Here is a 27,273-nt window from a genome sequence, read left to right as displayed (position 1 = left end):
GGAAGTATGCATCTGTTAATTTAACAAAAGTCTCCTGTTATGTGCTTTGCTCTATGCTGGTCCTGTCGATACAGAAGAAATCTCACCAGCCTGGCCAACATGGCGAAACCCCGTCTCTACTGAAAATACAAAAAATTAGCCAGGCATGGTGGTGCACCTGTAGTCCCAGCTACTTGGGAGGCTAAGGTAGGAGAATCACTTGAACCCGGGAAGTGGAGGTTGCTGGGAGCCCAGATCACACCACTACACTCTAGCCTGGGTGACAGAGCAGGAGTCCATCTGAAAAAAAAAAAAAAAAAGAAGACGAAGAAGAAAAAGAAAAAAAAAACAATCCCTAGTTTGCGGGAGGAAGGACACCCACAGTGACATGTGTTACAAATGCTAGATGTCCCATCTCTGCATGGTGGTGCCTGCCTCCTGGCGAGGGCTGGGCATTCAGCAGACACTTCTCAAAGCAGGGATGAGAAAGGGCATGCTCTGCCACAGTGAGCTTTGCTGTCAATGGGCTTAATCATGCAACAGATATGCCCAATTCATCGCCACAACGACATCAGTTACTCAGACGCCCGCTGCATGCATGTGGGGGGAAGGGCGCGGGAGCAATGTGAGCCCAGTCACAGTTAATTAGACAGGGAGTGGCACCTGAGTAGAGCTGGACCAATGAGATTCTTCCCCTTAAGAGACAGAAAGACCTGATTAGTTTTGGATTCAAGAGCCAAAAGGTCAGGTAGCCCCTGGGTTAGGGCCACCATTTTATGCTTCAGAGTTACAGAAAAATCTGATCTTAGAAAGGAGACGGCTAACTCCTCCCCAATCCTGTCTCCCACCCCACAGGGCCAAGCCTCACCTTCTGCTCTTGGATTCCATATGGGACACTGGCGAAGGGTTTCCACGTAGCCTAAGAGGCCCAATATAAATACGTAAGCCGATGGATTTAGGCCAGATCTAGGGGTCAACCCAATGACTTTCTTAGGGAAACTGAAAAGGGCCAAGGACAGACCCTGCACATGCTAATCTCAGCACACACTTGGCCTCCCAGGGGCTGCTGAAACCCAAGAATCGGAAGATTTGAAACCAAAATAAGCAGCTAGGAGACCAGAATCAGATCCCCAGCTGGCCAAACAGACTTTGGGTATGTATCTCTAAATAGCACGGATACATGTAAACACCTGCAAGTTTCTTCCTCGCAGAAGCCAGAGCACAGCAGGTCTCTGTACCACACTGACTCCTCAAAGCTGGCACAACCCCCTGCTGGGATGCTTCCTCACCATCCTCGCCCTTTCCTCCACCACCCACTTTATCTTAGTTCCCGTCTCACACAGGACACAAAGTAGGAAAGGCACTTCTTATGTTTGTTGAATAATCATGAGCCAACATGCTCCTTCCTCCCCTGACTTTAAACAGGGCTTCTTAACCTGGGGTCCCTGGGCCCTCCAAGAATCTATGTATAGAATCCAGAGGGTCCTGTTCCCAGATGGTGGAAAAAATGCATCTTTGTTGTTCCTAACCACTAATTGCAACTTAGCATTTCCTTCTATCTAAATGTAGGCGACAAACCCTAATAGTATCAGCAGCTGTAATCCAGATAATCCTCTTATTTCAATTGCAGCAGATAGCTCAAAGTACAGGACTTTGAAATTGCAGCGATGTTGAGGTCTGCTTCCATATTACTGCTGAAGAAGTGCATGTGATTAGGTCACACACAATAGTCACATTTGGATAATTATACTTCTCTACAAGTGGCTTTTTTAGTCTTACGTATTTTATTTTACGCATTTAAAACTCTTCAGAGGAGGAGTCTGAAGTCTTCTCTAACTTATCAGTGGGACCATCCGTGGCACAAAGAAGCCCAAGGACCCTGCCTTCCCCTCAGCCCCTGCTGGGACAGGATGCAGTTGTAAAAACTATCACTCCAGGCTCACCTCCTGCCACGTACAGCTCACAAGGTCATCTGCCCAGGTCTACACTGCACGTTCCTCACAAAGACACATACCAGGCTGGATGCAGTGGCTCACTCCTGTAATCCCAGCACTTTGGAGGCTGAGGCAGGTGGATCACCTGAGATCAGGAGTTCAAGACCTGCCTGACCAACATGGTGAAATCTCGTCTCTACTAAAAGTACAAAAAATTAGCTGGGTGTAGTGGCACATGCTTGTAACCCCAGTTACTCCAGAGGCTGAGGCAGGAGAATCGCTTGAACCCAGGAGGTGGAGGTTGCAGTGAGCTGAGATCATGCCATTGCACTCCAGCCTGGATGACAAAGGCAAAACTCCATCTAAAAAAAAAAAAAAAAAAAAAAAAAAGGACACATACCATCCACCCTCAGTGCTGGTGCCCAAACTGGCCCCTCTGCTGGGAATGCCCTCTCGCTCTTCTGTGCTGAGGTGATGTCCCCACCTTCTTCCAAGTCTAGATCCTAAACAGCAGGGCTGTGAACTATGGCACATCCACCTGTTGCACGATGGTGCAGACTTCGAAAGTGTTTACAGCTAAACATTTTACAAAGCCTAAGAAATTCTTCAAGGGAAGTGAAGAAAAACCAACATAGAGAACAGCATGAGAACTGTTCTCAGTGGGGGCCTGTCCTTGAGTGGGGGCTGCACTTAGTGACTTGCTTCTGTGAAAGGAAAATCCTGGGGTCCCCAAAATCACTCAGCTAAAGGGGAAAGTCAAGTTGGAAATTGCTCAGGGCAAACCTGCCTCCCATTCTATTCAAAGTCATCCCTCTGCTCCCTGAGACAGATGCATGTTCTGATTGCCTCCTTCAGAAAGGCTTATCAGAAGCTCAAAAGAATACAACTATCCTGTGTCCAGGTGTTCTCATTGTTCAATTCCCACCTATGAGTGAGAACATGCGGTGTGCACATGTACCCTAGAACTTAAAGTATAATACATACATACATACATACATAAAAAGAATACAACCGTCTGTCTCTCACCTACCTGTGACCTGGAATTCCTCTCCCTGCTTCTAGTTGTCCCTGCTTCTGGATGGAACCTTTGTATGGTTCCTACATGTATGGATTGATGTCTCGTGTCTCCCTAAAATGTATAAAACCAAACCGCGCCCCGACCACCTAGGTCACAGGTCGTCAGGACCTCCTGAAGCTGGGTCACAGGTGCACGTCCTCAGCTTTGGCAAAATAAACTTTCTAAATTAACGGAGAACTGTCTCAAATTCTGGGGGTTCGCGCTTCCAAGGAATGAATATGGAGAAGTAGAAAGGGTAACTTGACGATGGAGAAATCTGGCAAACACTACCCCAGCTAGGCCATCACCATTAATCCCATCGGCAATAAACGACAGTGATAGTGTGTGGCCTGGATATGATGTGAGAAGCAGGACAAACCACCTCTATGGGCTTCCCCGAAAAACCCACAGCCCCCAGTTGTACCATGAGAAGAACTACGTACAAACCTCAGTGGAGAGACCTGCAATAGAATGCCTGACTAGTGCTTCTCAACACTGTCAAGGAAAAAGGAAAATCTGGCCAGTCGAGGTGGCTCACACCTGTAACCCTAGCACTTTGGGAGGCCGAGGCAGGTGGATTGCCTGAGCTCAGAAGTTGTGAGACCAGCCTGGTCAACACGGTGAAAACCCATCTCAACGAAAATACAAAAAATTTAGCTGGGCATGGCAGCCTGTGCCCGTAATCCCAGTTACTTGGGAGGCTGAGGTAGGAGAATTGCTTGAACCTGGGAGGCGGAGTTGCAGTGAGCTGAGATCGCGCCACTGCACTCTGGTCTGGGCGACAGAGTGAAACTGTCTCAAGCAAAAAAAATAAAGGAAAATCTGAGAAACTGTTATAAGCCAGAGGAAGCTGAGCATGACAACAAAATGTAATGGGGTGTCCTGGATGGGATCCTGGACAGAGAGAGGACATTAGGGGAACCCCCGTGAATTCTCAATATGGTTCAGGGCTTAGTTAACAGCAACGTCCAACTCATCTCCTGGTTGTGACAAGTATGCAGTAACATCAGATATTAATGACAGGGGTCACCGAGTACAGGCTATATGGCAACTCGCTGTATTCTTTGCAACTCTCTGTACATTTTAAACTAATCTTAGTTAAAATAAGAGGTTATACTAAAATCTTTTAACTTTTTTTAAATGTAGAATAGAAAGCAAGCATTACAATGGTTGTCACTGGGCATGAGAAAAGGAATGGTCTTTCCACATCCTTTTGTAATCCAAACAAAACGTAGCCTGGGTACGGTGACTCACACCTGTAATCCCAGCACTCTGGGAGGCCTAGGTGGACGGATTCCTTGAGGTCAGGAGTTCAAGACCGGCCTGGCCACGGCAAAATCTCATCTCTACCAAAAAGAAAAAATAAAAATAAAAATAAATTATCTGGGCATGGTGGCGCATGCCTGTAATCCCAGCTACTCAGGAGGCTGAGGCAGCAGAACTGCTTGAACCTGGGAGGCGGAGGTTGCAGTGAACCAAGATCGCGCCACTTCACTTGAGTCTGGGTGACAAAGTGAGACTATTGTCTCAAAAAATAAAAATAAATGTTAAAAATAGAAAAGCTGTTTTCCTCAAATTATAGGTTGAAAAGTTTTATCCTCTTATCACTGTGCTGTCTAAGCTATTGGTCACTTGAGGTGCGGCTGGTCTGAAAGGGCCGTGAGTGTGAAAGACACACTAGAGTTCCCAGAATGAAAAAGGAATGCAAAATACCTGCTCAACAGTTTTTATAGAAGTGGTAATATTTCAGACATCTTGAGATAAATGTATTATTAAAATTAATTTCATCCACTTCTTTCCACTTTTGAAAATGAGGCCACCAGGAAATTAGAAGTAACATATCGGCTGACTTAAATTTCTGCTGGACGTGCTGCTTTGAAGCAAAGAATTCCAGAGATGAGGGGCTGGGGCCCCCTAGGTGTCAAGGATGGACAACCCCCCAGTGAAACAGCCATCCCTGCACTGTAATGTTTCACACACACAATCTCTCAGGGACAGAAAAAAGACACAAGCCGCTGCAAAGTTACAAATTTATTGGTCTGGAAATAAATACAAATATCTCATTAAGAAACTCCTCTGGAAAGACTTGTGCACAATAGTTTCCCATCTGTACTCAGCCTCTCTTGCCCCGATCCCCGACTTTTCTGCACAAGGCCAGGGAAGGCCTCCAAGGTGATGGGCGGCAGGTAACGAGTCATTGCCTCTCACGCCACCTGGAAGGCCGGACTACTCCCTTCTCCCAACCGCGGGGTCCCAGAAATCCTCGGGCCCCAGCGGCTGACTTACAATGTTCAATTCACTCTGACCAAACTTCCTATGAGAAAATCCACTGTGAGCCAAAATGAAAAGTACAAGGCAGTAGTACAGGAGCCTGGCAGCCGCGCTGGCTGCCCAGAAACGTCAGTGGTGCTGCCCCATTCGGCGAAAGGTTAGGGAGCAGGAAAAGAGGAAGCAGAAGAGGGAAGGAAAGTCCCATGGAATGCGTATTCCAGAATCCTTACATTTTCTCAGCCACCGCTCCCCACATGAGTTCCCACCCCCACCCCCACAAGAGTAAAGAGTTCTGAGGATCCAAGAACGTGACTCGGTCAGGTAGGTTCAGCTACTGAGTTCACGTTCTAGCCCAGCTGTCGAAGATTGAAAACTGGATGTAACCCAATCACACAAAATTCCTGGAACCAAGCTGGGATCCACAGAAATCACAACTGCACTGGATCCCAACACAACCACAAGGAATCCCTTACATTGAGTAACCCCAATTCCGCCCCCACCCCAGTGCTTCTACCCCGGCCCCTGAAAGGACACTCATCACAGCCAGGGCAGCTGTGGAATGTTTCCCTCCATTCCAAGGAATGCAAAACAAATCTAAATGATCTTCTCCCTGAACAAGAATCATCACTCGCTCACGTATCAGGGGTGGGAAGTTGGGCTGTGGAGAAGAGGCAGAAAGCAGAACTAAAGGCTTCAAAAACCATGATGTGCAACGTTTGCTGAAACATTTTTGTCTGTAAAGCCAGGAGATTTTGTTGCCTGCTTTGCTGCACATTAAGAGGATGTTAGAAAAATCAAGCTTGTTTGCTTCTGCATTCAAAGCTTTCTAGATGCACCAACTTTAAAAATCTGTTTCTTCAAGTTAACTACATAGATTGGTTGTTCCAAATGCCTCTAGCCTCAACATAAATCCCACCTTTTCCCCCTTCCTGTTTTGCCTGTTTAAAAGAGGTCCCTGCACGTCACTGTTACCCCCCTCCCGAAATGAGAAAAGGATTTTGTTTCCGGAAACTGGATCAGTTTCTCCTCAGTTAAAGAGGAAACGGGAAGTGGGCGGCTGGCCTTCTGACCAGGCACCTGTTTGAACCAGGATGCTCAGGGCAGCCTAGGCTTGGCTTTTGTGAAGTGTGCGCTGCTACGTGTCTTGTTTTTGGCAGTTTGGTGTCTCTGAGGGAGGGGAGGAGAGTGGCAACTCACCACTGGTTAATAGAAGAGGATGCGAATGCAGAGATGCTTGCTTCCTTCCTTTGGTCCACTGCCACCCCGCCTTTGGAGAGGGCACCCACATAATAGACCCCATTTGTCTCCACCAGAGCTCACTCTTACAAAATAAGCTTTGGATTAATACCGAGTTAGGCGCAGTGTGGCAGGCAGGGGGCGTAAAGGGGCTGGGGAGGAGGGGGCCGCTACAGAGATCAGAGTCCGGGGGTGGCGGCTGGGCAGGCCGCCTAGCAGGAGACCTCCATGGACTTGGGCCCAGCGTTGTTACCGGCGGCACCCGAGTTGGGGGTGATGTCCAGGTGGGCTCCCTCGCTGGTGTGGGAGCGGCTGCGGGTGCCCTCGCTGGTGTGGGAGCGGCTGCGGGTGCCCTCGCTGGTATGGGAGCGGCTGCGGGTGCCATCCAGAGAAGTGACGCTGGAACCAGAGGCTGTGCGGGACCGCATCAGGCGGGTCATGCTAGCCGAGGGCACTAGGGGGAACAAGAAACAGCCAGTTAGAGGGCAGGAGACTGCCAGGTGAGGAGCCAGGCATGCCCATCCACCAGCCACATGCCCTTCTACATGCCAACCCCAGAGAAGCCTTGATCCCTGCAGCCATCCAGCTGCTGGGCCCCCGTCCTCTCCATGTCCACTCACAGAGACAGACGGCGAGGCCCAGATGAGGGGAAGAACTGCTGCACTCACACCATGAGTGACTTGAACCCAGATCTGGGTCTGCACCCCAATTCTGCCACCTCTTAAAAGCTGTGTAATTTTGAGAGTATCCCCCTGAGCCTCCCTGTTCCCATCTGTAAAGGGATGTTAATACCAACCCCTGGGATCAGCACCTGTGTGTACGCCCATGACCCCATGCTGTCCATGATCACTGCAGCAGGGAGGACACCTGGGGTCAGCCGGGCTCAGCCCTGCACATCACAGGTGGGGAAAGGGAGAGGGGCCACACGGCAAGTTCCTGACAGGGCTATTTGTTGTCATCTCTCTTTCCCAAAGAAGCCTGTCAGCCCAGGTGCTAACAAGGGCGCTGTCTATTCCTTGGGATCTTCTCCAAGACCATTCTTGCGCATGGCACGTGCTGATGGGGTGAAATGAGGAAGAACAATCCTGGCCACCTGTACTGGATGGGACAGTGTCCTGCAAGATTCACACCCACCTGAAACTTCAGAAAGGAACCTTATTTGGAAATAGGGTCTTTGCATCTGTAATTAGTTAAGGATCTCTAGATGAAACCACCCTGGGTTGACAGGGAACCCTAAACCCAATGACCGTAATGCCCTTATAGAAACAGCACACAGGGACACGTAGGGGAGAAGTCCACGCAAAGACAGAGGCCGAGATTGGAGCGATGCAGCCACAAGCCACGTAAAGCCGAGGATTGCTGGGGCCATCAGCAGCCAGGAAGAGCCAGGGAAGGTTCTTCCACAGTGTTGTTGGAGGGAGCAAGGCCCTGCCCACAGCTTGATTTCGGACTTTAGGTCTCCTGAACTTTGAGAGAATGGATAGAATGGATTTCTACTGTTTTCAGCCACCCAGTTTGTGATTTGTTAGGGCAGCTTTACGAAACTACTATCCCGCCCACCTGAAGCATCATGGCTAGGAGGCCACAAGCAGTCACAGCCATCAGCAACAGGGGCAGCTGATCCACACCAAGCATGCAGGGCTTATGTTATCTCCCTGATAGGCACAGGCAGGGGCTTTTGATGGCAGGCACTCCCAAAGAGAATTAATCGTTGCTGAACTATCTTAAAGAGCTAGTTTTGAATTCAGAAAGAATTGGGGTCAATGCCACATCCGCAGCTCACATACTTCTCTGAGCCCCTACTTCTCACCCACAAATCTGGGATTTCTACTGAGGAGGATGAGAAGAATACAGTAAGCACTGATGTCAGGTGTGCAAAGGGTTCATTAAGCCAGCCCCCTGCAGTGTGCAGGAGGCCAGTGGCCAGTTCCTTTCCTTCTCTTTGGCTGATGCCTTTGAGACCATAGCTCTTTCTGTTTTATTCCCCCCAAGACCTGCAGGAGGCTTTGGGTTTCTGGAAATAGATGCTGATTTGGGGAGAAAGATGAGGTCTAGCGTTCACTTCCTTTCTCTCCAGAACACACTCTCAAAGCAGAAATCCAAACCCTGGCGGGGCCAAGACAAACAGGAGTCACAATTCACACTGTGCAGGGTAAAGCAGGGCTGCCCCACGGCTCTCTCCATGGCTATCTCCAGTGACAGCCTTTGCCTGCAACTTCCGTCGGGGAAAGCAGGCTAGAAAGGCAGGACCCCCACTGGCAGATAGCTTCTGTTGGAAGAGGGCACCTGGGGATGTGGATCCCGCCTGAGCCTGAGGCATGGAAATCAAACCTGCCAGCCCTGCCTTGCTAGAGCTAATCATGGCTGAGGCCAATGCTAGGACTGCAGTCAGCTTACCAAGCATACTCTTACTATCTACATGGGCAAACAGTTTAAGGAAAGGATAAAAGGGATCAGAAGTTCAATACCTTCCTAGTAAGGAAGGACACACAAATTATAGTTCCAAAACAGTAGGGTCAGAAGAGCCACTAGTCATGTCAGGGCCGGACTATGGCTGACAAGCCCACAGCACCGACTGGCTGCTGTTCAGCTGAGTTACAACTCGCCAGGGTCTGTCCTAGTCCTGGGACAGCACTTCTGGAAAAACAGGCTGTATGTGCCTAACAAACTATAACTGCAAAGTAAGAATTAGCGAGTCCCTGAATGATGCTTCCAATGTATCCTCCACTTCCCAAAGCTCATGACTTGAATGTGGCATGCTCCACCTTGAATATAAGCAACTTTGTTAGCCACTTCTACAGAGCTTTGCGGTCTTCAAAGAACTTCCACAGATCCGCCTTCTACCCCCTGCTTAGATCCCCAAAGCCTCAGCTTCATCATTGATAAGATGGGCTAAGAATATGTCAAAGGAGTACTGTGATAGTTCAATGAGATAAAATAATGTGTTAGTATATCTTTCATCACTGACACCGTCTTCATCATCACTATAGGTGATGGTCTCTTAAAACTTGTGATCAAAATTTTAAAGACTGTTATTGTTTCACTGTTTGTCACTGTCTTGGTGCTTAAAGGGACAGACCTCATCCTAAACCTCCCAAAGCCCCTGGTGTGAAGCAACTTCTGTTCAACAAAGGAGGAAAAATGAGCCTCGCTGGTATAAATGAGAGGCTAGACCTTCCAGGCTGCCACGCGCCCTCCACACACCTAAATGTTTCTCCCCAGAAAGCCGAAGCTGGCCAGGGGGACACAGAATTGCTCATCCAAGCCTGGCTCAGGACAGAGCACTTCCAATTCCGACACGTGCCCTGACCCACTGCACACGAGGAATGCCATACTCACTGTATCCCATCCCCTGCACGAAGTACTTGAAGGCCTCAGCGAGCTTGGCTGGCTGCAAGAGACAAGGAGAGAAAATGCAGTCAGTTGCTGGGGACCCGATCACCCAAGGCCACGGGGTGTGTGCCTGTGGTTGCCTTCATTTGAGAGCTTGGCTCCAGACAAAAGCCATCACATGTTGACAGGACAAAACACAAAACTAAAAGGAAAACTATGGGATAATGATGGGACATTCACCCCACAGCTGTGGAACTTGGACAAGTTACATGATCTGTCTGAGCCAGTTTCTTCACCTCTAATACAGGGCAGAGTATCGCAGCTATTCCCATGTGTCTCCAGGGAGATTACATTCCACAAAGGAACGTGTCTAACCCAGCATGTGGAACACAACAGCATCGCCATCGTGAGCCACTCCCCGTGCAAGGGGCTTTGCTGCATTTGATCATTTACTCCTGATAACCCTTTGTGAGGTCAGTGCTACCTTAGATACATTTCATAGCTGAACAGGTTTGGAGAGGTAAATCCACTCAGGGTCCCACAAGAAGTAAGTGGTGGGTCCCGTAGATTAACCCAGGGCTCTCCAAACTCAAAACACTCGTTCTTGAGGCAAGTCACTATCAACCTCAATAGCAGGCTGGCTGAAAGAAGGGATGATGGATAGATGGATGGGTGGAAAGGAAAGGATGGATGGGATGATGAAACGAAGGGGAGGGGAGGGGAGGGGAGGGGATAGGAGAGGAGGGAAGGGAAGGGAGGAAGGGAGGAAGGAAGGATAGATGGATTAAAAAAAGAATTGGTGGGCAGAAGGAAGGAAAAAAAGATAAATATGAACAAAAGAAGGACAAATAAAAGGAAGAAAGGATATGGAGAAGAATGAACGGATGATGGCTGGATGGTTCACCGGATGGGTAGACAAACCAATTAATTAACAACTCACTGGGTTACTTTAAGTGAACTGTGTATGGCACACTGAGACCACATCCAGTTCTACCAGTTCTCTCAGTTCATTTAATGTAAACTAGGAGGCGAATGCTCAAGTATCACGGGCATACATGCAAGGCATATCTGTTCTTCAGTTAATTCCAACTGTTCTATCCAGTGCCCTGGGTCCTACTCTCCTGAGGCAATGACAGGGCACTGGTAGAGGCTGGGCTGACCCCCTCCCTGCTCTCCACCAACTCCTGCCAGGACTCCACAAAGAGCCAAGTGACATTTAAAAGAGCGGCTACGCTCAAATTGCCCTCTGGAATTTGTGTGACAGTGGAAGAAAGAGACAAGAGAAGCAGGTCAGGGCTGCAGGGAACAGGGACGCCTGTGTTCAAGATGATGAAGAGAACCAAGAACACAGGCTTGGGAATGAGAATTCCTGGGCCCAGTTTTAGCTCCAGTAATCACAGCCAATCTCTCTCAACTTTTGGCCTCAGTTTCCTCTTCTGTGACACTGGAATAAAATGCTTGCTCTTCCCACCTCTGAGGACTATTGCAAGGACCTAATTTAATCGAGGATGGGAAAACCCCTGTGTAAACATACACCCAACCCGCAAGGGCACAAGGACGACAGGAATTGCTCCTCCCTGCGCTGGTGTCCCCGAAGCCTGTGCTAGTTGAACTCTGAAGCTCTGAAAATTCTTTTAATTATGACCAGGGTTACCTCTGTTCTCATTTTACGTAGAGAAAGGGAAAAAGGAGGAAGAAAGGAGGCAGGGCAGGTTTTGGACCAAAAAGATGACAGAAAACTCTACTTCATTTTAAGATAGAACACAAAACTATCAGGATATAAAATTATAAGACAACAGATTAGAAGTTTACTTGTCAGGTTCGTGAGATTCTTTATAGGAGAGGAAATTGAAGGGATCGGTTACGCAGCAAACACACTACGTTGATCAATGTGTTTATCTGTACATGTGCACACACATTTACACATGCACACAGACGTGTACACATGCACACCCACAAACACACATGCACACACACACACACACACACACACACGCACGCACAATTTGGCTTCATCTCCTCCATGTCCCTCTGCTCTGGGCTGGAGCTTCTCGGGGCCCTTCACTCCAGCAGAAGCCCGTGGTCTTTGGGGCAGACACACCTAGATTCTGATCCATGATGACTAAGGTGTGTCTACTTGGCAAATCCCCCAACCTCTGTGAACCGCAGTATCAGCCACTCCACAGGGGTTGGCTCCTAGGGGATCAGAGTCCTCCTATATAGCACCTTTTCCCAACAGTCCACAAACTGTCATCCGATGTCACAGCAAGCCAATGAGGGAACAGGTGTCACAGAGGCACATGCACTCCACCCAGGGGGAGGCGACAGCTGGGTAATGCAAAAGCCAAGGTGGCACTCACCTGGGAGATCTGTGGGAGACCGCCACAGTCCGCCATCTAGGAGACAGGGAAGCTGGTTAGTGCCAAACACCACAGCCAAGGCCATCTGCACTAAGTTTGTTCTGAAAGGATGCCCATCTGCCCGCTGCCCTGCCCTGCCTTGTCCTGCCTTACGAAGGAGGAACAGGGTGGACTGTGGGTAGGGAGCATTCCAGCCCCACCAAGCAAGGTTGCTGGTGTCCCCGTGGCAACTATCACTTGCAGCTTACTATATGCCAGGCACTACACTAGGCCCTATAGATAATTTCACTCCATTCCCCAAGAACCATGGAAGGTACAGCTGTCCCATTTTACAGGCAGAAACTGGGCCAGAAAGAGCTTAAGGAACTCGCAAGGTTCCAGGCCAGGATCTGTCTGACTCGAAAGGGTTTGATAAAAAAGGCCCTTTTTATATATTCTCTTTGTTCCCTCAAAAGGAAGTGGTTGAATTTGGGTCTTCGGGCCGGATTCAGCTCCTGACTGGTACCCTTCCTAAATGCTGGATGTTCAAAGTCCCTGTGAAATCACTGAACCTCAAGAGGCCACTGCAGCCTGTGAGAGCGTGCAGCCAGACTGGACGTGAGCAGAGCTGATGGCAAGGGAGCAGGGGGACGCTGTGGGGAGGGTGGCCTGGGGTGAAATGGGGCTGGAGGAGTTCGTGGGAGTGGTGAGGCTTTGGGCATCCTACAGCCCAGGGCGCCTCAAGTCTGAACACCCAACACTAGCCACACAGCGACACTGCCCTGGGGCAGCCCTCAGCTCACCCAGCACGCAGGGACAGGATGCCCAAACGTTCCCTCCAGGCGGGGCACTCAGCGCATTAGGCTGGTACTGTGGAAGTCTCCAGAATCAGGCCTGAGTGAGTTCTGTTTCTGGATCTACCATCAAATCGGCCACCGGACCTAAGTCAGGCCACCCACCCTTTGCTGTAGGTTGTGGTTGAATTGTATCCCCCAGATAGACATATCTAAGTCCTAACCCCAGTACCTATCCATGTGGCCATACTTGGAAATAGGGTATTTGCAGGTACAATCAAGTTAAGATGAGGTCACATTGGTTTAGAGTGGACCCTAAATCTAATGGCTGAGGTTATTAAAAGAAGAAGGAAGTTTGGACACAGACGCAGTGATACAATAGGGAGTGCTGAGTGAGGACGGAGGCAGAGACTAGAGCAACGCATCTACCAGCTAAGGTGCACCACGTGTGGCCAGCTGCCACCAGAAGCTGGAAGAGGCAGGCAGCATCCTCCCCCAGCGCGGAGGGAGCACGGCCTTGCCCACACCCTGATTTCAGACTTTCAGCTTCCAAAACTAAAAGGGAATAAGTATCTGTTGCTTTAAGCCACCCATTTTGCGATACTTGTGACAGCCGCCCTCAAAGTACGGTATTATGCAAGCTTGACGCCCAGCAGCTTCTAATCTTGCAATTTCCTTCTGAGGGAATCTTGAAAGAAAATCTATGTAAAGAGCCCAATACAGGAAAACAGCCTCCCACTCAATAAGTATCGGACACCCCCCACATGCCTTTCAAAGGCATTCTACTTCTATGGGGGAAGTTGAGGGCACGGTGACCTACAGATGCCACTTCCTTGTCCTTCCCCCAGTGCAAGGGAGCCGCTTCATCTCCACCCAGGTCCCTCCTAGACACCTGCCCCTGCAGGGGTGCACTTGGGCTGAGAGACCCCTCTGAAAGGTTCCCACTCTTGTGCTGCATCTCCGGGCGAGGCTGCCACAAACAGCCGGTGGTTTGCATTGTGCAATCAGTCATAACTGGCAAGGGACTGGTGGAGGTTGCTACAGACCCTCAAATCCAGCTGCGAGCGAGCTAGTACACCATGTGCTCAGATGAACTTGCTGGAGAAAGTCCTGATCTTCCCCAGCCGTGGGAGACGTCTCCTCCTATTGTGACAAGCAGAGCCCCTCTTGGAGGACTGTCCCGGCCCCAGCCTATGGAGGGCCCCTGCCAAGTCATCCCTGGTCTCTCTATCCCCAAAACCCTCAGACCAGCAGCCTGTTGATTCCTGCAGTCCCACAGAAAGATCCCTCATCTTTGCAGCCTCAGATCGCCAGTCGGCACCCAACATGTTCATAAACAGACAGATTAAATCATTCCCTCTATGGTCTCTGATCGTGTGCCTTGCCTTTTTCAAGCCTAACTCAATATTGCAGAAAACGTGAGTTTCTAAGAAATAACAAACACAAACCCCCGTTGTTTTGCCTGTACCTTGAGGAGAGTGGTCTTTGTGGGGTCCAATTTCGAGTTGCACTCCACCTGCACAAGAGGGAGGAAATCTGTTCATTCTTTACGTGAAGCCAAAGTCAAAACATCGCCCCCTTCCCTGCCACTCTGCCGCCGTCACCAGAAACTCCAGCATTTCTGCTGGCAAAGAAGAAAGTATTAGCCGGGCGCGGTGGCTCACGCCTGTAATCCCAGCACTTTGGGAGGCCGAGGCGGGCGGATCACAAGGTCAGGAGATCGAGACCACGGTGAAAACCCGTCTTGGGCGCGATACTCGGGAGGCTGAGGCAGGAGAATGGCGTGAACCCGGGAGGCGGAGCTTGCAGTGAGCCGAGATCGCGCCACTGCACTCCAGCCTGGGCGACAGAGCGAGACTCCGTCTCAAAAAAAAAAAAAAAAAAAAAAAAAAGAAAGTATGTGGGGTTTGGGATTCAGCAGATGTGGCTTTCAATCCAAGCCTTGCCATTACCAGCTGAGACAACTTGGATAAGTTATTTAACTTCTTTGGGCCTCAGTTTTCTCATCAATAAAATGGAGATAATATCTTTTTTCAAAGGGTTGTTATGAAGATTAGCTGAAATGTAAACAGTACTGCAGAAATATCTGCTAAATAAATATCCTTGTTTAACCAGCAGCTGCCAGAGATTCTACAGTTTTAACACTCCCAGATCTAACAACTATTCTTCATGTAAAACCACGCTGACCAAGCTGGTTTCTCTCTTCATTTTGTCAGTGACCCTCTCGAAAGGGGCATTCAGAATTGGGAAGAATATACACATGTAACCCACGATGTTCAAAATGCCTAAAGTAAAACTATCACCTCCCTTGATCTGAACAGTGTATCTCTATTGATGTATCCCATGATTATCTCCAGTTGGTCAGCCCGTAAGAAATTCATGGTTCGTTAAGGCATGCCAAGTATTTACTACATGAACATTTGCAAGTGTCACTCTGAAGATCTCTGCACAAGGTCTGGCAGTACTGCAGGACTCTGATCCATAGCCCCTAAGTCTTCCATCTCCCCAGCTGTGGGGTTGTCTGAAAGGTAGAGTCCTCTCTTTGCTGCCACAAAGTTTCAGGTGGGAGTTAAGGGGTGAAAGGAGTCAGGAAGCTTTGCTAGGCCCTGCCTCCCAGTGCCTCTCACCTGCCAGCTCATCAGGCACCAATCAGTTTGGAAAGATCCATCTGCTTCCCAAGTAAGAGGCGAGTCTCCTGGCCAGGAAGCCAAGTGGCAAACATGCCCATATAAACAAGCCAATGGGACACAGATCAGAGGGTGAGGGGACCTGGGAGAGGAGACACTGCCAGGCAACTAGGGCTGGCAGCCACCAGGGAAACAGACTAGTGGCTGGGCCCTCTGCCCAAAGGCCAACATGGCATTTCAGAGAAACATCACCTGCCCTGATGGGGCAGAGGAGAGAAGGGGCAGGCAGGGCCACTTCAACAAAGTCAACCAGGCTTTGCCTGTTGAATTAAACACAGAAACCAGCTGTGATTTCTACATACCACGGCATCCACCGCAGGCGAGCTGTCCCCAACCACCAACAGAGCAGGGCACCTGGGGTCAGGGACAGAGCGGAGAATTAGCACAAGGTTCCTTTAAAGACTGTCCCACTCCCAGGCCTGTCAGGCCGGGGCCTACATTCTAAAACAATGTCATTTTGGTTTCCCCAACACCCTTTGCTCTTTTACTTCATTCTCCTTTGATCTTAGGATAAAATTGGTTACCAGTCCTTCACAACTTAGTATGAATTTCAGCCAGGGAACTTCTGTGCCCCAGTGCTTTTATTTTAAAGCATCTTCTCAAGTATGGATGAGCAGGACTTAGCTGGTAATCAAGACCAAAACGAGAACAGCATGAAGGACAAAGGCAATGACGTGCCAGGTTCCCAAGTGTCACAGAACGCGGCACACTCAGCCACAAAAAGACACCATCATTACTGGTGGAAACCCAGTTAGTTCTGCCCACGACTGTCTTTTCCTCCTAGACATACAGAGCACTGTAAGACTGGGTCCTGTGCTATCCACCCCTAGGCTTCATGGAACAAAGCCTCACAGTTATTGATGTAGTAGGTGCTTAATAAATGCTGTCCCAAGCACAATCAACAATCTTTCTCCAAGATCAAAGGCCTATGTCGTGGAGACACCCTAGAAACTGATGCCACCAGCACAGGGAGAAGTCCAGGTCAGACTGTGTAACACCCAGTCTCTGGGTGGAATATACCCAGGTCTCACTGACACAACGTCCTGCCACACTCAGAAAGAAGGCCCTGCCAGCAAGGCCACCTTTACAGGCGGCAGCCCCGACTGCAAGTGCTGGGCGAGAGAAAAGCCACTCACTGCAGGGTGACTGTGTGGGTTCCCGGCATTGGTCGCTCAATCTCCAGGTCACGCCGGCTGCGGGAAACAAATGCATCATTAGCATGAGCGCTCTTCCCCTGGAGAAAGCTCCCACTCCCATCCAGCCAAGCCCAGGAGGTCCTGCCAGCGGCCATTCTGGCAAACCATCCACATCCCCAACTTGCGAGAGGCCCTGTGGCTTTCAGCACTCCACACCCTCTTGGTGTCCACAGAGCTGGTTAGAGGGACAGCAGGACCCATGCAATTCAAGCAGAGTCCCCCTCATTTTGTCACAAATATTTGTGTGGCTTTTTTTTTCCAGGAGTAGATGTCAGGTCTTCCACCACAGAGGACCCCTGCCTTCCCTGTTCCCCTAGTCAGAGCCCCCACCTGACAGAGGGGCCACCTCCCAAATGTTCTCGCAGCCTCTTAAGTCCCAGCCTCACCAACTCTGAGTCCTCTATAAAGCACCCAAATGATCTCTTTAAAACTCAGGCCTCATCTTTCCATTCCCTGTCTCAAACCCTGTGGTGGTTTCCCACTGCACTAGTGTGAGGCCCAGTGCGGGCCCGGCCCAGTGCCGACCACCCTCCCTGCACGCACTCACCCACCCTTTCTGCTATCTTGCAGCTCCCAACATGAGAAGCTCTTTCCCAGCTCACAGCCTGGAGTTAGACAAGCAGGATCCAAATCATGCTCTGCCACTTTCTAGCTGTGTGGCCTTGGGGAGAACACAGGACCTCTCTGCGCCTTTGCTTCCTCAACAGGAAATGACAATACTACCAGGACCTTCAGAGTGGGATTTTGAGAGGGGTCCGTTCATTACTGTGCTATCTGTGCAGGCAAGTTAAAAGTGTGGAGTCTGCAGGTTGTGCTGGTCTCCTGTGTCTCCAGCACCCAGACGAATGCCTGCCTCACTCCAGTTCTCAGGAAGTGTTTGCTAAGTGAACGCACAGCCTGGCTTCTGTTTCTTCAGTCACACAGTGAGATGAGGGCAGGATTGTAAAAGGAGGCAAATACTAAGCTCTGTTACAAATGTTCATGTCAAGAAGTCACGTTACTAACATTTGAGCAGAGATAAACACTATGAGGCTTATTTCTAGCTCCTGTTTTGGGAGCGTGGCAGAGCCAGCTCAGCAGGTTGAGTGAGCTCTCTGGAAGATTACAGAGTCTCTGGCTGACACCACTGGCCCTGAGCTCTCTCCTCCCCTAGCTGAGCTCCAGATAAGCACCTAGTGCTGGTGGAGGGGACCACACCTTAGGCAAAGGCCGTGTTCAGGTCCTCCTTATCCTTGGAATGACAAACTCCCAGAAGCCTGCCTGGATTATTCCCAGCCTCCAAGAGTGCTTTGCTGCTCTCTCACTTAGCTCTTCTTACATTTGGCCTTTTGTGGACGTCAGCAGTGGGCACACACATTTACGCTCAACCCTCTGAGTGTGCGACTGCGTCCCTCTCACGTCTGCACCCCCAGTGGTCTGGCATGTTTGTTCAGATCCCTGCAAGATGAGCTGAACTCCAGGAACCAGCTTACAGGCCAGGTGTCCTCCTGGGGACACCTGTCCTATGAATCTATTTGCTCAAACTCAGAGCCTACCTCTTCCACTCATTTTATACCCTCCCTCTCACCTGCCCCATATTTCGGAACTACAGAAGACACCTCATAAATAGCAATGATGTGGCTGAACAACATCCCGATACCTGTTGTAGGCGTTGATGAACAGGTGCAGGTTGCCAGGGTTCATGTCATTCACGATGTGCTGGCGGTAGGTGTGGACCACCTCCACGTTACTGTGCATTTCTTCCTGCATTTAGAGAGGTGAGAAGATGGTCCTCATTGCACTGTGGCCCTGGGCTGGTCACTACTCTCTCGTTCTCCAGGTTATTTGGATACAAAATAAAGATAATAATGCCTAATCCACAAGACAGCGACGGACCAAAAAAAAAAAAAAAAAAAAAAAAAAAACCGTTTGGGAAAGCAGCACACCCACCAGGGTGCAGATAGTGCTTTCACTATCCGCTGGGAGCAGGAAAGACACCCCATCCTGGAAGGGCCACACCCCACCCTTCCAAACCCATTAATTAGGAAGTTTCAATCTGAAGTCAGACACCCTGGATCTAGAACTTAGCTTCATCACTGCCCTGTTCGTGGGCAAATCTTTTAACCTTTCTGAGCCTCACGTCTCTCTATAAAAATAAAGGGAAGAGAGAGTGTTGCCTACACTTCCCTAGGTTATAGGACTTAATGGAGGTTGTGTTCTCACCTCTACCAACAGTAACAATTGGATGCAAATGTTAGTAATTATTTTCCAATAGAAAGAGCTGAAAAGAAGTTTTTCATGCTTCAAAAGCAAAACCAACTCATGCAACAGGAAGTTGCTGAAAAGAAGGGCAACTGCAACTCCCACCATGGCCAACCAGAGCCTTGGGGAAGTCGGCCTCAGCCTCCCGTCTCTGGGTGCTTTTTGAATGTCATTTGTGACCAACAACTTGTTTGCTCTGTTTCTCATTTGTACGAGGGCAGACACTGGAGGTTTCACACAGGGGTCTGATGTGACCAGTGGCAACCCGATGAGAAGTTGGAGTTGGGGGTCAAAGAAAGCCAGTGGCAAGCTTGAGCTGCGTCCAACAGCCCAGGATCATTTAGAGAGCAAGGAGGTCAACTGGCCACTAAGAGCAAACTCTGGAAAAGATAGTCAGGAATGATGCTGGGATTTCAGATCAAAACCAACTGTAGTGATCTAGGGGCACCCTTAGACATTATGGCCAGACCAACCAGTCTCCAAATAACTTGGGGTACAATCAGATCAGATGCTCAACGCTATGTGTGACATCCCTTCTCCAGTGAAACAGAAACAGTGGCTGTGAATTTTTCCCCAATTCCTATCAGTTTCAGATCACACACTCAGGACAGGGAAAATGTATCACACGCACTGTGGAATGAATCGTAAAAGGGGAAAGAGGACTCTGGTGGGCTAAGCCGTGGCCCTCAGAAGATATGTCCATGTCAAATCTCTTGAACTTGGGAATGCAAACTTGCTGGGAAAATTTTTTGCAGGTATAATTAATTAAGGATCTTGATATGAGATCATCCTGGATTACATGAGCTGGGATGAAGTCCATTGGAAAGTATCCTTAAAAGAGAAAGGAGAGGGAGAATTGAAATAGACACAGAGGAGAAGACCATGTGAAGACAGAAGCACAGAGCGGCCTGAGCAGCCACTAGCCAAGGAATGCTGACAACGACCTGGAGCAGTAAGAAGCCAGGACGAATTTCCCCTAGAGCCTGTGGCAGAGGGGCGGCCCTGCCAGCACTTGATGCCAGAGTTCTAGACTCAGAGCTGTGAGAGAATACACTTTTGTTTTTCGTGTGTGTGTGTGTGTGTGTGTGTGTGTGTGTATGTGTTTTGAGACAGAGTGTCCCTCTGTCTCACCCAGGCTGGAGTGCAATGGTGCAATCTCAGCTCACTGCAGCCTCTGCCTCCCAGGTTCAAGTGATTCTCCTATCTCAGCCTCCCGAGTAGCTGAGATTACAGGTGCCCACTACACCCTGTTAATTTTGTATTTTTAGTAGAGACAGGGTTTCACCATGTTGGCCAGGCTCATCTCGAACTCCTGACCTCAGGTGATCCACTCGCCTCGGCCTCCCAAAATGCTGGGATTATAGACGTGAGCCACCGCACTCAGCCCACTTTCATTGTTCTAAGCCATCCTGTTTGTGGTAATTTGTTACAGAAGCCACAGGAAACCAACACAACGGACAAACCCAGCAGTTGTACCCGCCAACTCCAGAGTGCAGCCTCTGTTCCCCGGTACACTCGCCAACTCCAGAGTGCAGCCTCTGTTCCCTAGTACGCTCGCCAACTCCAGAGTGGGGCCTCTGTTTCCCTCGTACACCCGCCAACTCCAGAGTGGGGCCTCTGTTCCCTAGTACGCTCGCCAACTCCAGAGTGGGGCCTCTGTTTCCCTCGTACACTCGCCAGCTCCAGAGTGGGGCCTCTGTTCCCCTCAAACACTCGCCAACTCCAGAGGGGGCCTCTGTTCCCCTCAAACACTCGCCAACTCCAGAGTGGGGCCTCTGTTTCCCTCGTACACTCGCCAACTCCAGAGTGGGGCCTCTGTTTCCCTCAAACACTCGCCAACTCCAGAGTGGGGCCTCTGTTCCCCTCAAACACTCGCCAATTCCAGAGTGGGGCCTCTGTTCCCCTCAAACACTCGCCAACTCCAGAGTGGGGCCTCTGTTCCCCTCAAACACTCGCCAACTTCCAGAGTGGGGCCTCTGTTCCCCTCAAACACTCGCTAACTCCAGAGTGGGGCCTCTGTTCCCCTCAAACACTCACCAACTCCAGAGTGGGGCCTCTGTTTCCCTCGTACACCCGCCAACTCCAGAGTGGGGCCTCTGTTTCCCTCGTATGCTCGCCAACTCCAGAGTGGGGCCTCTGTTTCCCTCGTACACCCGCCAACTCCAGAGTGGGGCCTCTGTTTCCCTCACACACTCGCCAACTCCAGAGTGGGGCCTCTGTTTCCCTCATACACTCGCCAACTCCAGAGTGGGGCCTCTGTTTCCCTCGTACACCCGCCAACTCCAGAGTGGGGCCTCTGTTCCCCTCACACACTCGCCAACTCCAGAGTGGGGCCTCTGTTTCCCTCGTACACTCGCCAACTCCAGAGCGGGGACCTGTTTCCCCAGGACTCATGAGAGTGTCAGATGGTCACACGTTAGCTCAGAAGCAGACACTGGTATATAAGCAAATCAGGTCACTGCAATTTCAGGCAACCAAGGGGTTTTCCAGACCCGGGGCTTGAAACCAAGCCCATGGCATATGCTTCCCGAGGACAGCTGGCCCCAGCTAGAGACACAAAACCAATGTCTGGGGCCAGGTAGGCTGGGCTGATAAGATGACAACCGCTCACTTCTAGCACGCTGCGAGGGGCTTGGCTCACTCCCCCTCAGTGGCATGACTCTGCAGAAGAGCAGCTCATCTAAGAGCCAGGCAGCAGCGCAGGCAGCCGCCATCCTGCTGTGGTTGCCAGAATGAAGCCAGATTCATAGACACAAACACTGGCCCCACCTCTCCCCGGCAGAGACCCTACACAAGTCACTCAACCTCTCTGGTCTGTTTCCTCTTCCATAAACTGGGAATGAGAACAGAATTCATCACACAGGTCACAGAGCACCTGGGTGGAATCCTAGTCCTATAGCTAATACTTGTGAGGCTCTTAGGACTGAGTCCAGCACACAGCTAACTCCACGGACACGTTTGCTATAGACCAGATTTAGAACAGCCCAGAACTGGAAACAACCCAAAGGTCTATCAGCAGGTGAATGGAAAAACAAACTGTTGCACATACATAAAAGGGAGTATACTTCTCAGCACTAAAAAGGAATACACTGTTTTTTAAGAGACAGGGTCTCTCTGTCGCCTAGGCAGAATACAGGGGGCAATCATAGCTCACTGCTCACTGTAACCTCAAACTCCTGGGCTCAAGCGCTCCTCCTGCCTCAGCCTCCCAAGCAGCTAGGACTATAGGCATGCACCACCATGTCTGGCCAATTTTTAATTTTTTTGTAGAGACAAGGTGTCGCTATGTTGCCCAGGCTGGTCTTGAACTCCTGTGCTCAAGCAATCCTCCTGCCATGGCCTCCCAAAGTGCTGGGATGACAGGAATGAGCACTGTACCCAGACTAGGAATAAACTATTGATCCACTCATTAACATGGACAAATCTCAAAATGGTTACGCTGAGTGAAAGAAGCCAGACCAAAAAAAAAGAGTACATACTATATAATGCCATTTATATAAAAATCTAGGAATTGCAAAGCAATCTATAAGGGCCAGTGCAGAACCAAGTTGCCTGAGGAGGAGGGAGAAGAGGATTATCAAGGGGCACAAGGAAACTCTTGGGGTGATGGAGACGTTATTCTGAGGACAGTGATGGTTTTACAAATGTATATACATGTCAAATTTAGCAAATTCTGCCCTTTAAATATGTGCAGTTAATGTACTTCAATCAGCCGTTTTTAAAAGACACATATAAAAAGAGAGAGAATGAATGACTTGTTGCTTATGAATGAATAATGTCACATTATCTCACGAGCACCAGCTCGGCGGCCCCCAGTCGATTGTGTCTTGTTCTCTCCACCCCCACATGGGGCCCGGTGCTGAGCACCACACAATGCATTGCTCAGCAGGAACAGCAGAATGCCAGACCACACAACTCACCTTCCCAAAGAGGTGGGACACCACCATGTCTGGCAGGGCTTGGGTCCATCCGGAGATCTAGGGAGGAGTAAAGTGGGTGGATTAGAAACCAGGAGCTAACAGTAGTGAACAAAGTCAGCAAAACCCCACTTCCCCGGGGGGACAGTGGCATTGCCAGACTCCCCTCTGCATGCAGGCCTCAAGGACACACCCGTGATAAAAACTCAGTTCCTGTCTCCAGTTCCCTCCTGGACCTGACCCCCCACATGCAGGGCCTGGGACTATATCCAATTCCTTATTTTCAGAGGCCCATGCACAAGAAATCCACAGCAAATGAGCGCTGAATAAAGATCCAGCTACTGCTAGCTTACCCTGCTCAAAACATTCACCAAGTCTTCAGCAAAGAGGGCCGTCCATTCACCTCTTCCAAAAACACACTGAACTCCCCCGTCTACACCCCCGGATATGCTTGGCTCCCAACTGTCCCTCTCTCTCATCTCCAAGCCAGTTTCCCCTTTCTAAGTATACTGACATTACCAAAGACACTGACAATCTTCTTTTTCCTACCTCTCCCCAGTGACTAGGTTTGCAGCAGGAGCTCTATAAATGGTAGGATACAGCAGGAGCTCCATAAATGTGTGCTGACCAAAGCATTGAGCAAAAATAAGCAGCAGAGAAGCTCTAGACCTAAGGGTCTTTGGCTGGCCCTTGCCTGCCACAGCCCAGCTGTGTGGCACTGGGCAGTGTGCATACCTCTGGGTCTCAGACTTCTAATCTGGAAATGGGAGTGCCAGGAACTTCAAGGCCACAAAGTCAAGGTGAGGAGTGCAAGAAGTAACTGCACATATCACAGTGTCTAATACCAATGCCTGGTACTCAGAAGGCTGGGGTTGAAAAGGAAGGGAATACTACAGCTATTAAAGCCCTTCAGACCTTCCCCAGGCTTCACATTAGCCAGTGGTCGACATCGCCAGACCTTCGAGTCTGGCTCAGAACAGGGATCATGAAGCACGGCGGGTGAACTGGAATGTCACTTCCTTTGCTGGAAAATCAAATGAAAAACAGAAGCGTGTTCCACTCCCGAATGTCATATAGGCAGGAGGGAAGGGCTCCTGCATTCTGGAGGAATGTTCAAAGAACAAACACAAAATCACAGTGGCTAGGACAGGGCGGGGGATGGAGCAAGAGGCACGGCCCCTTCAAACCCTCAGTCCCTGGCAGCCTCCCAAAATTTGGCAAAACTGCACTTGCAAAATGAAAAGCTGAGATCACCTCAGCTTTGTCCTATTTCAACTGGAATGACCTGCCCATCTCCTCGGCAAATACTGAGGCCTTTACAGGGCAAAAAACCAAAAATAAACACCACAATGACAATTTTTAAAAGATAAACAAGGAACCTTAGGACACCAGCCAGGGCAGAGCTTCCCAAGACAGCACAGGCCCCTTTTCCTCCAGGCAGCCCAACCTGCTGGCCAGGCCTGCCTGTCTCCCACCCCGGACAGGAGCCCCAGGGGCAAGGATGGTCAGATCCACGAACCACGAAGTCAAAGCAAGCTGCATCCAGTCCCCATTCTACTGTCTAGCTTTATGTGGCCCTGGACAATCCCCTTAGCCACACCGAGTCCTCACTTCTGAAACGGTGATAAAAATTCTCACCTCCTAGAGTTACTATGAAGATTAACTGCGGTAATGCACACATAGCAATGTAGAATGAAACTAGCACATGGTAAACTCTCAATCTACGTTAATTATTATCGTAAAATTTTGTGGCACACTAAATATACATTTATTTTTCTTTAATAATATGTGAATGAATTCCTAAGATTAGAGGCTTTTGTCTTGTTCATCTCAAGAAGTTTTGTTCTTCAAGATGCTCAGCATCTTGACCAAAGCCTGGCACAAGTTAGGTACCCAGCTAATACTCATTAACCCAAGCAATGCTTATCCAAGCTGGCTCAGGGACCTGCATCCCAGTGCTTTCCCTGGCTTAGACAGCTTGGTGGTATTTAAGTCTTCTGAATGGCAAACGGCTGAGGTCATGTGTACTGTTCTAAGCAAAGCAGAGGGAACTGGAGTGGGCAGTAGAGGGTAGCGGAGGAGTGGGTAAAGAGAGAGCTCGTAGCTCCAGGGCTCCCCCAGCCAGAGGCTGTGTGCACCTGTCCCTCTGCCTGCAGGGACTCCGCCTGCCTGACAGGCCCCCACCTCACCTTGGAGGCGGCCCAGTCCATCCAGCCTTCCGCACAAGGGTTCACGTTGATAAGGACGAGGCCCTCCACCATCTCAGGGTTGTTTAGCTGCGATTCAAGACACAAAGTGAGACAGACATCCCAGCAATCTGAAACACTAGGAACTTTCCAAGGCAAACCGAAGCTTGAGAGAAGTGCCCAGAAAAAGGCAGTGTGGGCAGCAGAGCAGGCTGCTGCTCCCTGGCCCCACCCCATGCAAAACTGAGGTTCCAGCACAGCAGACACGGGATCGGGTCCTAGAGAGAGTGGGAAGGAGAAAGAGGAAGTGCAAAAGAAGTAGGAAGCCCGCTGCGTTGCAGACCTGCCTTGGGCAAGTCACTTCAACCCATGGAGGCTCAGCTTCCCCACCTGTCAAATGCGTGTAATACACCATCAACCTCATCAATCAAACAGGGTACACAAATGCTCTCTAGCTGTGGCAGTAACAACTGTATTACTTCCAGAATATATAAACACACACACACACACACACACACACACACACACACACACACACACAGAGTTATGCATCGCTGAATAACAGGGATACTTTTGAGAAAATTCATCATTAGGAGATTTTGTCATCATGTGAAGATCTCAGAGTGTACTTACACACACTAGATGGTATAGTCTACAACTCACCAAGGCTGTACAGTATAGCCCATTGCTCCTAGGTTTGCTGTACAAACCTGTATGGCAAGTGACGCTACCGAATACTGCAGGGAATTGCATCATGATGCTAAATATTGATGTATCTAAGCAAATCTAAACATAAAAATGGTACAGTAAAAATGGATCATTATAATCCTATGGACCCACTGTCAAATATGCAGTCTGTCATTGACCGAAATGTCATTATGTGACGCAGATACATATAGATATAGATATGTACACCTGGGGTTCAGTTGAGACATTTTTTAATTTGCTGACCAAATGGCCAGACCATTTTGTATTCATGTCAGCATTTCTTTCTTTTTTTTTTTTTTGTAAAATGGATGTTGTAGAATCATGTCAGTATTCCTAACCTCTAGCAAAGCCCAGCAAATCATAGGCAGTCAAAATACCTATGGATGAACAAAATGAGTATTGTTGCATTCTTACGTAATTGCTTGGTGAGGATACAAAGGAACAGTGGCTTCTGACCTGAGCCCAGAGAAATAACAATGACAACTGTCATGAAAACTTCCTGTGTCTGATTCCAGTTTAGAATCAGTTACGAACCAGGAGTACCCTGACTGCAAAAACCTGTAGAGCTGTTAAAAAGCAGTGTCATAGCAGAGTACTCAGTGAGCACGGAGCGTCCTCACTAGATGGCTAAGCAGACAAAGTCAATGACAAAAGAATGTGTCCAGTACCACTCAAGAGTGGAGGAAGAGAAAAGGTTGAGTATATACATATATACACACACACACACACACATATATATGTGTATATATATGAGTACTCACGTGTCTCTCACACACACACACACACACACACACACACACACAAAACTGTGGAGCATACGGGTCATTTCTTTTTCCCTTTTGGGTTTCCAATGCTTTTTCCAAATGTCTTCCTTCATCTTAAAATGTTATTTAAAATGCGATTTTCAAAAAATGCCAAAGCACTCACAGCAAATCGAGTTAGGATGTAGGCGCCTGCTCCTGTTCCCATGCCAATAATGCTTTTCAGCCTGGAAACAGAAATACAAATGCATGTCACACAAGGCGAGAGTGACAGGAGCCCCCAAGGACCCACTTAGCACTTCCTGAGGGTGACCGCCTGGCTAGGCAATGCGGGAGCATGCTGCCGTGACTGCCTGCACAGCCCTGAGGTTACCGTGCTTTAGGACTGGACAGAGACCGCGCCCTTGGAGAGCCGCGCCCCTTATCCTCACTTCCCTCCTGGCCGCCACCCAGGCTCTGAGAGACCGTCTGACATTTCGGGAAAGCCCGTTACGGCATCATTTCTTCCCACTCTTAAGCTTTATTTTGGATTCTAAAACTTGGAATGAAAACAAATTGAGCAAGAACCATGAAGTTATCATTATGTGAAGGGCTCAAGACAGAGATGAACACTGGAAAAATGAGGGTGTGGAGA

The 27,273-nt window shown here is 49.4% G+C and overlaps 1 protein-coding gene and 1 long non-coding RNA gene across 5 annotated transcripts in view; one reads left to right on the top strand and one right to left on the bottom strand.

The window, feature by feature from the left end:
* Positions 1-4,986: 4,986 nt before the first annotated feature.
* NDRG1 (N-myc downstream regulated 1) overlaps positions 4,987-27,273 on the bottom strand; it is a 61,205-nt gene continuing 38,918 nt past the window's right edge. For all 3 annotated transcript variants that reach the window (XM_050801666.1, XM_050801665.1, XM_050801663.1), the window contains 10 exons: positions 26,806-26,866; positions 25,174-25,260; positions 22,988-23,044; positions 18,466-18,569; positions 16,767-16,823; positions 15,933-15,984; positions 14,412-14,459; positions 12,171-12,206; positions 9,817-9,868; positions 4,987-6,931 (listed from right to left, as the gene is read on the bottom strand). In XM_050801666.1, coding sequence (XP_050657623.1) covers positions 6,690-6,931; positions 9,817-9,868; positions 12,171-12,206; positions 14,412-14,459; positions 15,933-15,984; positions 16,767-16,823; positions 18,466-18,569; positions 22,988-23,044; positions 25,174-25,260; positions 26,806-26,866 — 796 coding nt within the window. In that variant the 3' untranslated portion in view covers positions 4,987-6,689. The remainder of the gene's footprint in view (positions 6,932-9,816; positions 9,869-12,170; positions 12,207-14,411; positions 14,460-15,932; positions 15,985-16,766; positions 16,824-18,465; positions 18,570-22,987; positions 23,045-25,173; positions 25,261-26,805; positions 26,867-27,273) is intronic.
* Positions 20,579-21,451, top strand: LOC126961374 (uncharacterized). 2 transcript variants are annotated; one of them, XR_007728284.1, is made up of 3 exons: positions 20,579-20,635; positions 20,794-20,873; positions 21,396-21,451. It is a non-coding gene; the product is annotated as an uncharacterized LOC126961374 (long non-coding RNA). The 2 variants fall into 2 exon arrangements; XR_007728283.1 differs by lacking the exon at positions 21,396-21,451 and adding an exon at positions 21,156-21,250.

The sequence above is a fragment of the Macaca thibetana genome, chromosome 8, assembly GCF_024542745.1.
Source record: "Macaca thibetana thibetana isolate TM-01 chromosome 8, ASM2454274v1, whole genome shotgun sequence".
NCBI classification, from domain to species: domain Eukaryota; kingdom Metazoa; phylum Chordata; class Mammalia; order Primates; family Cercopithecidae; genus Macaca; species Macaca thibetana.
Note: the sequence above shows the minus strand (reverse complement) of the source record. Positions and strands in the feature narration are given on the sequence as shown.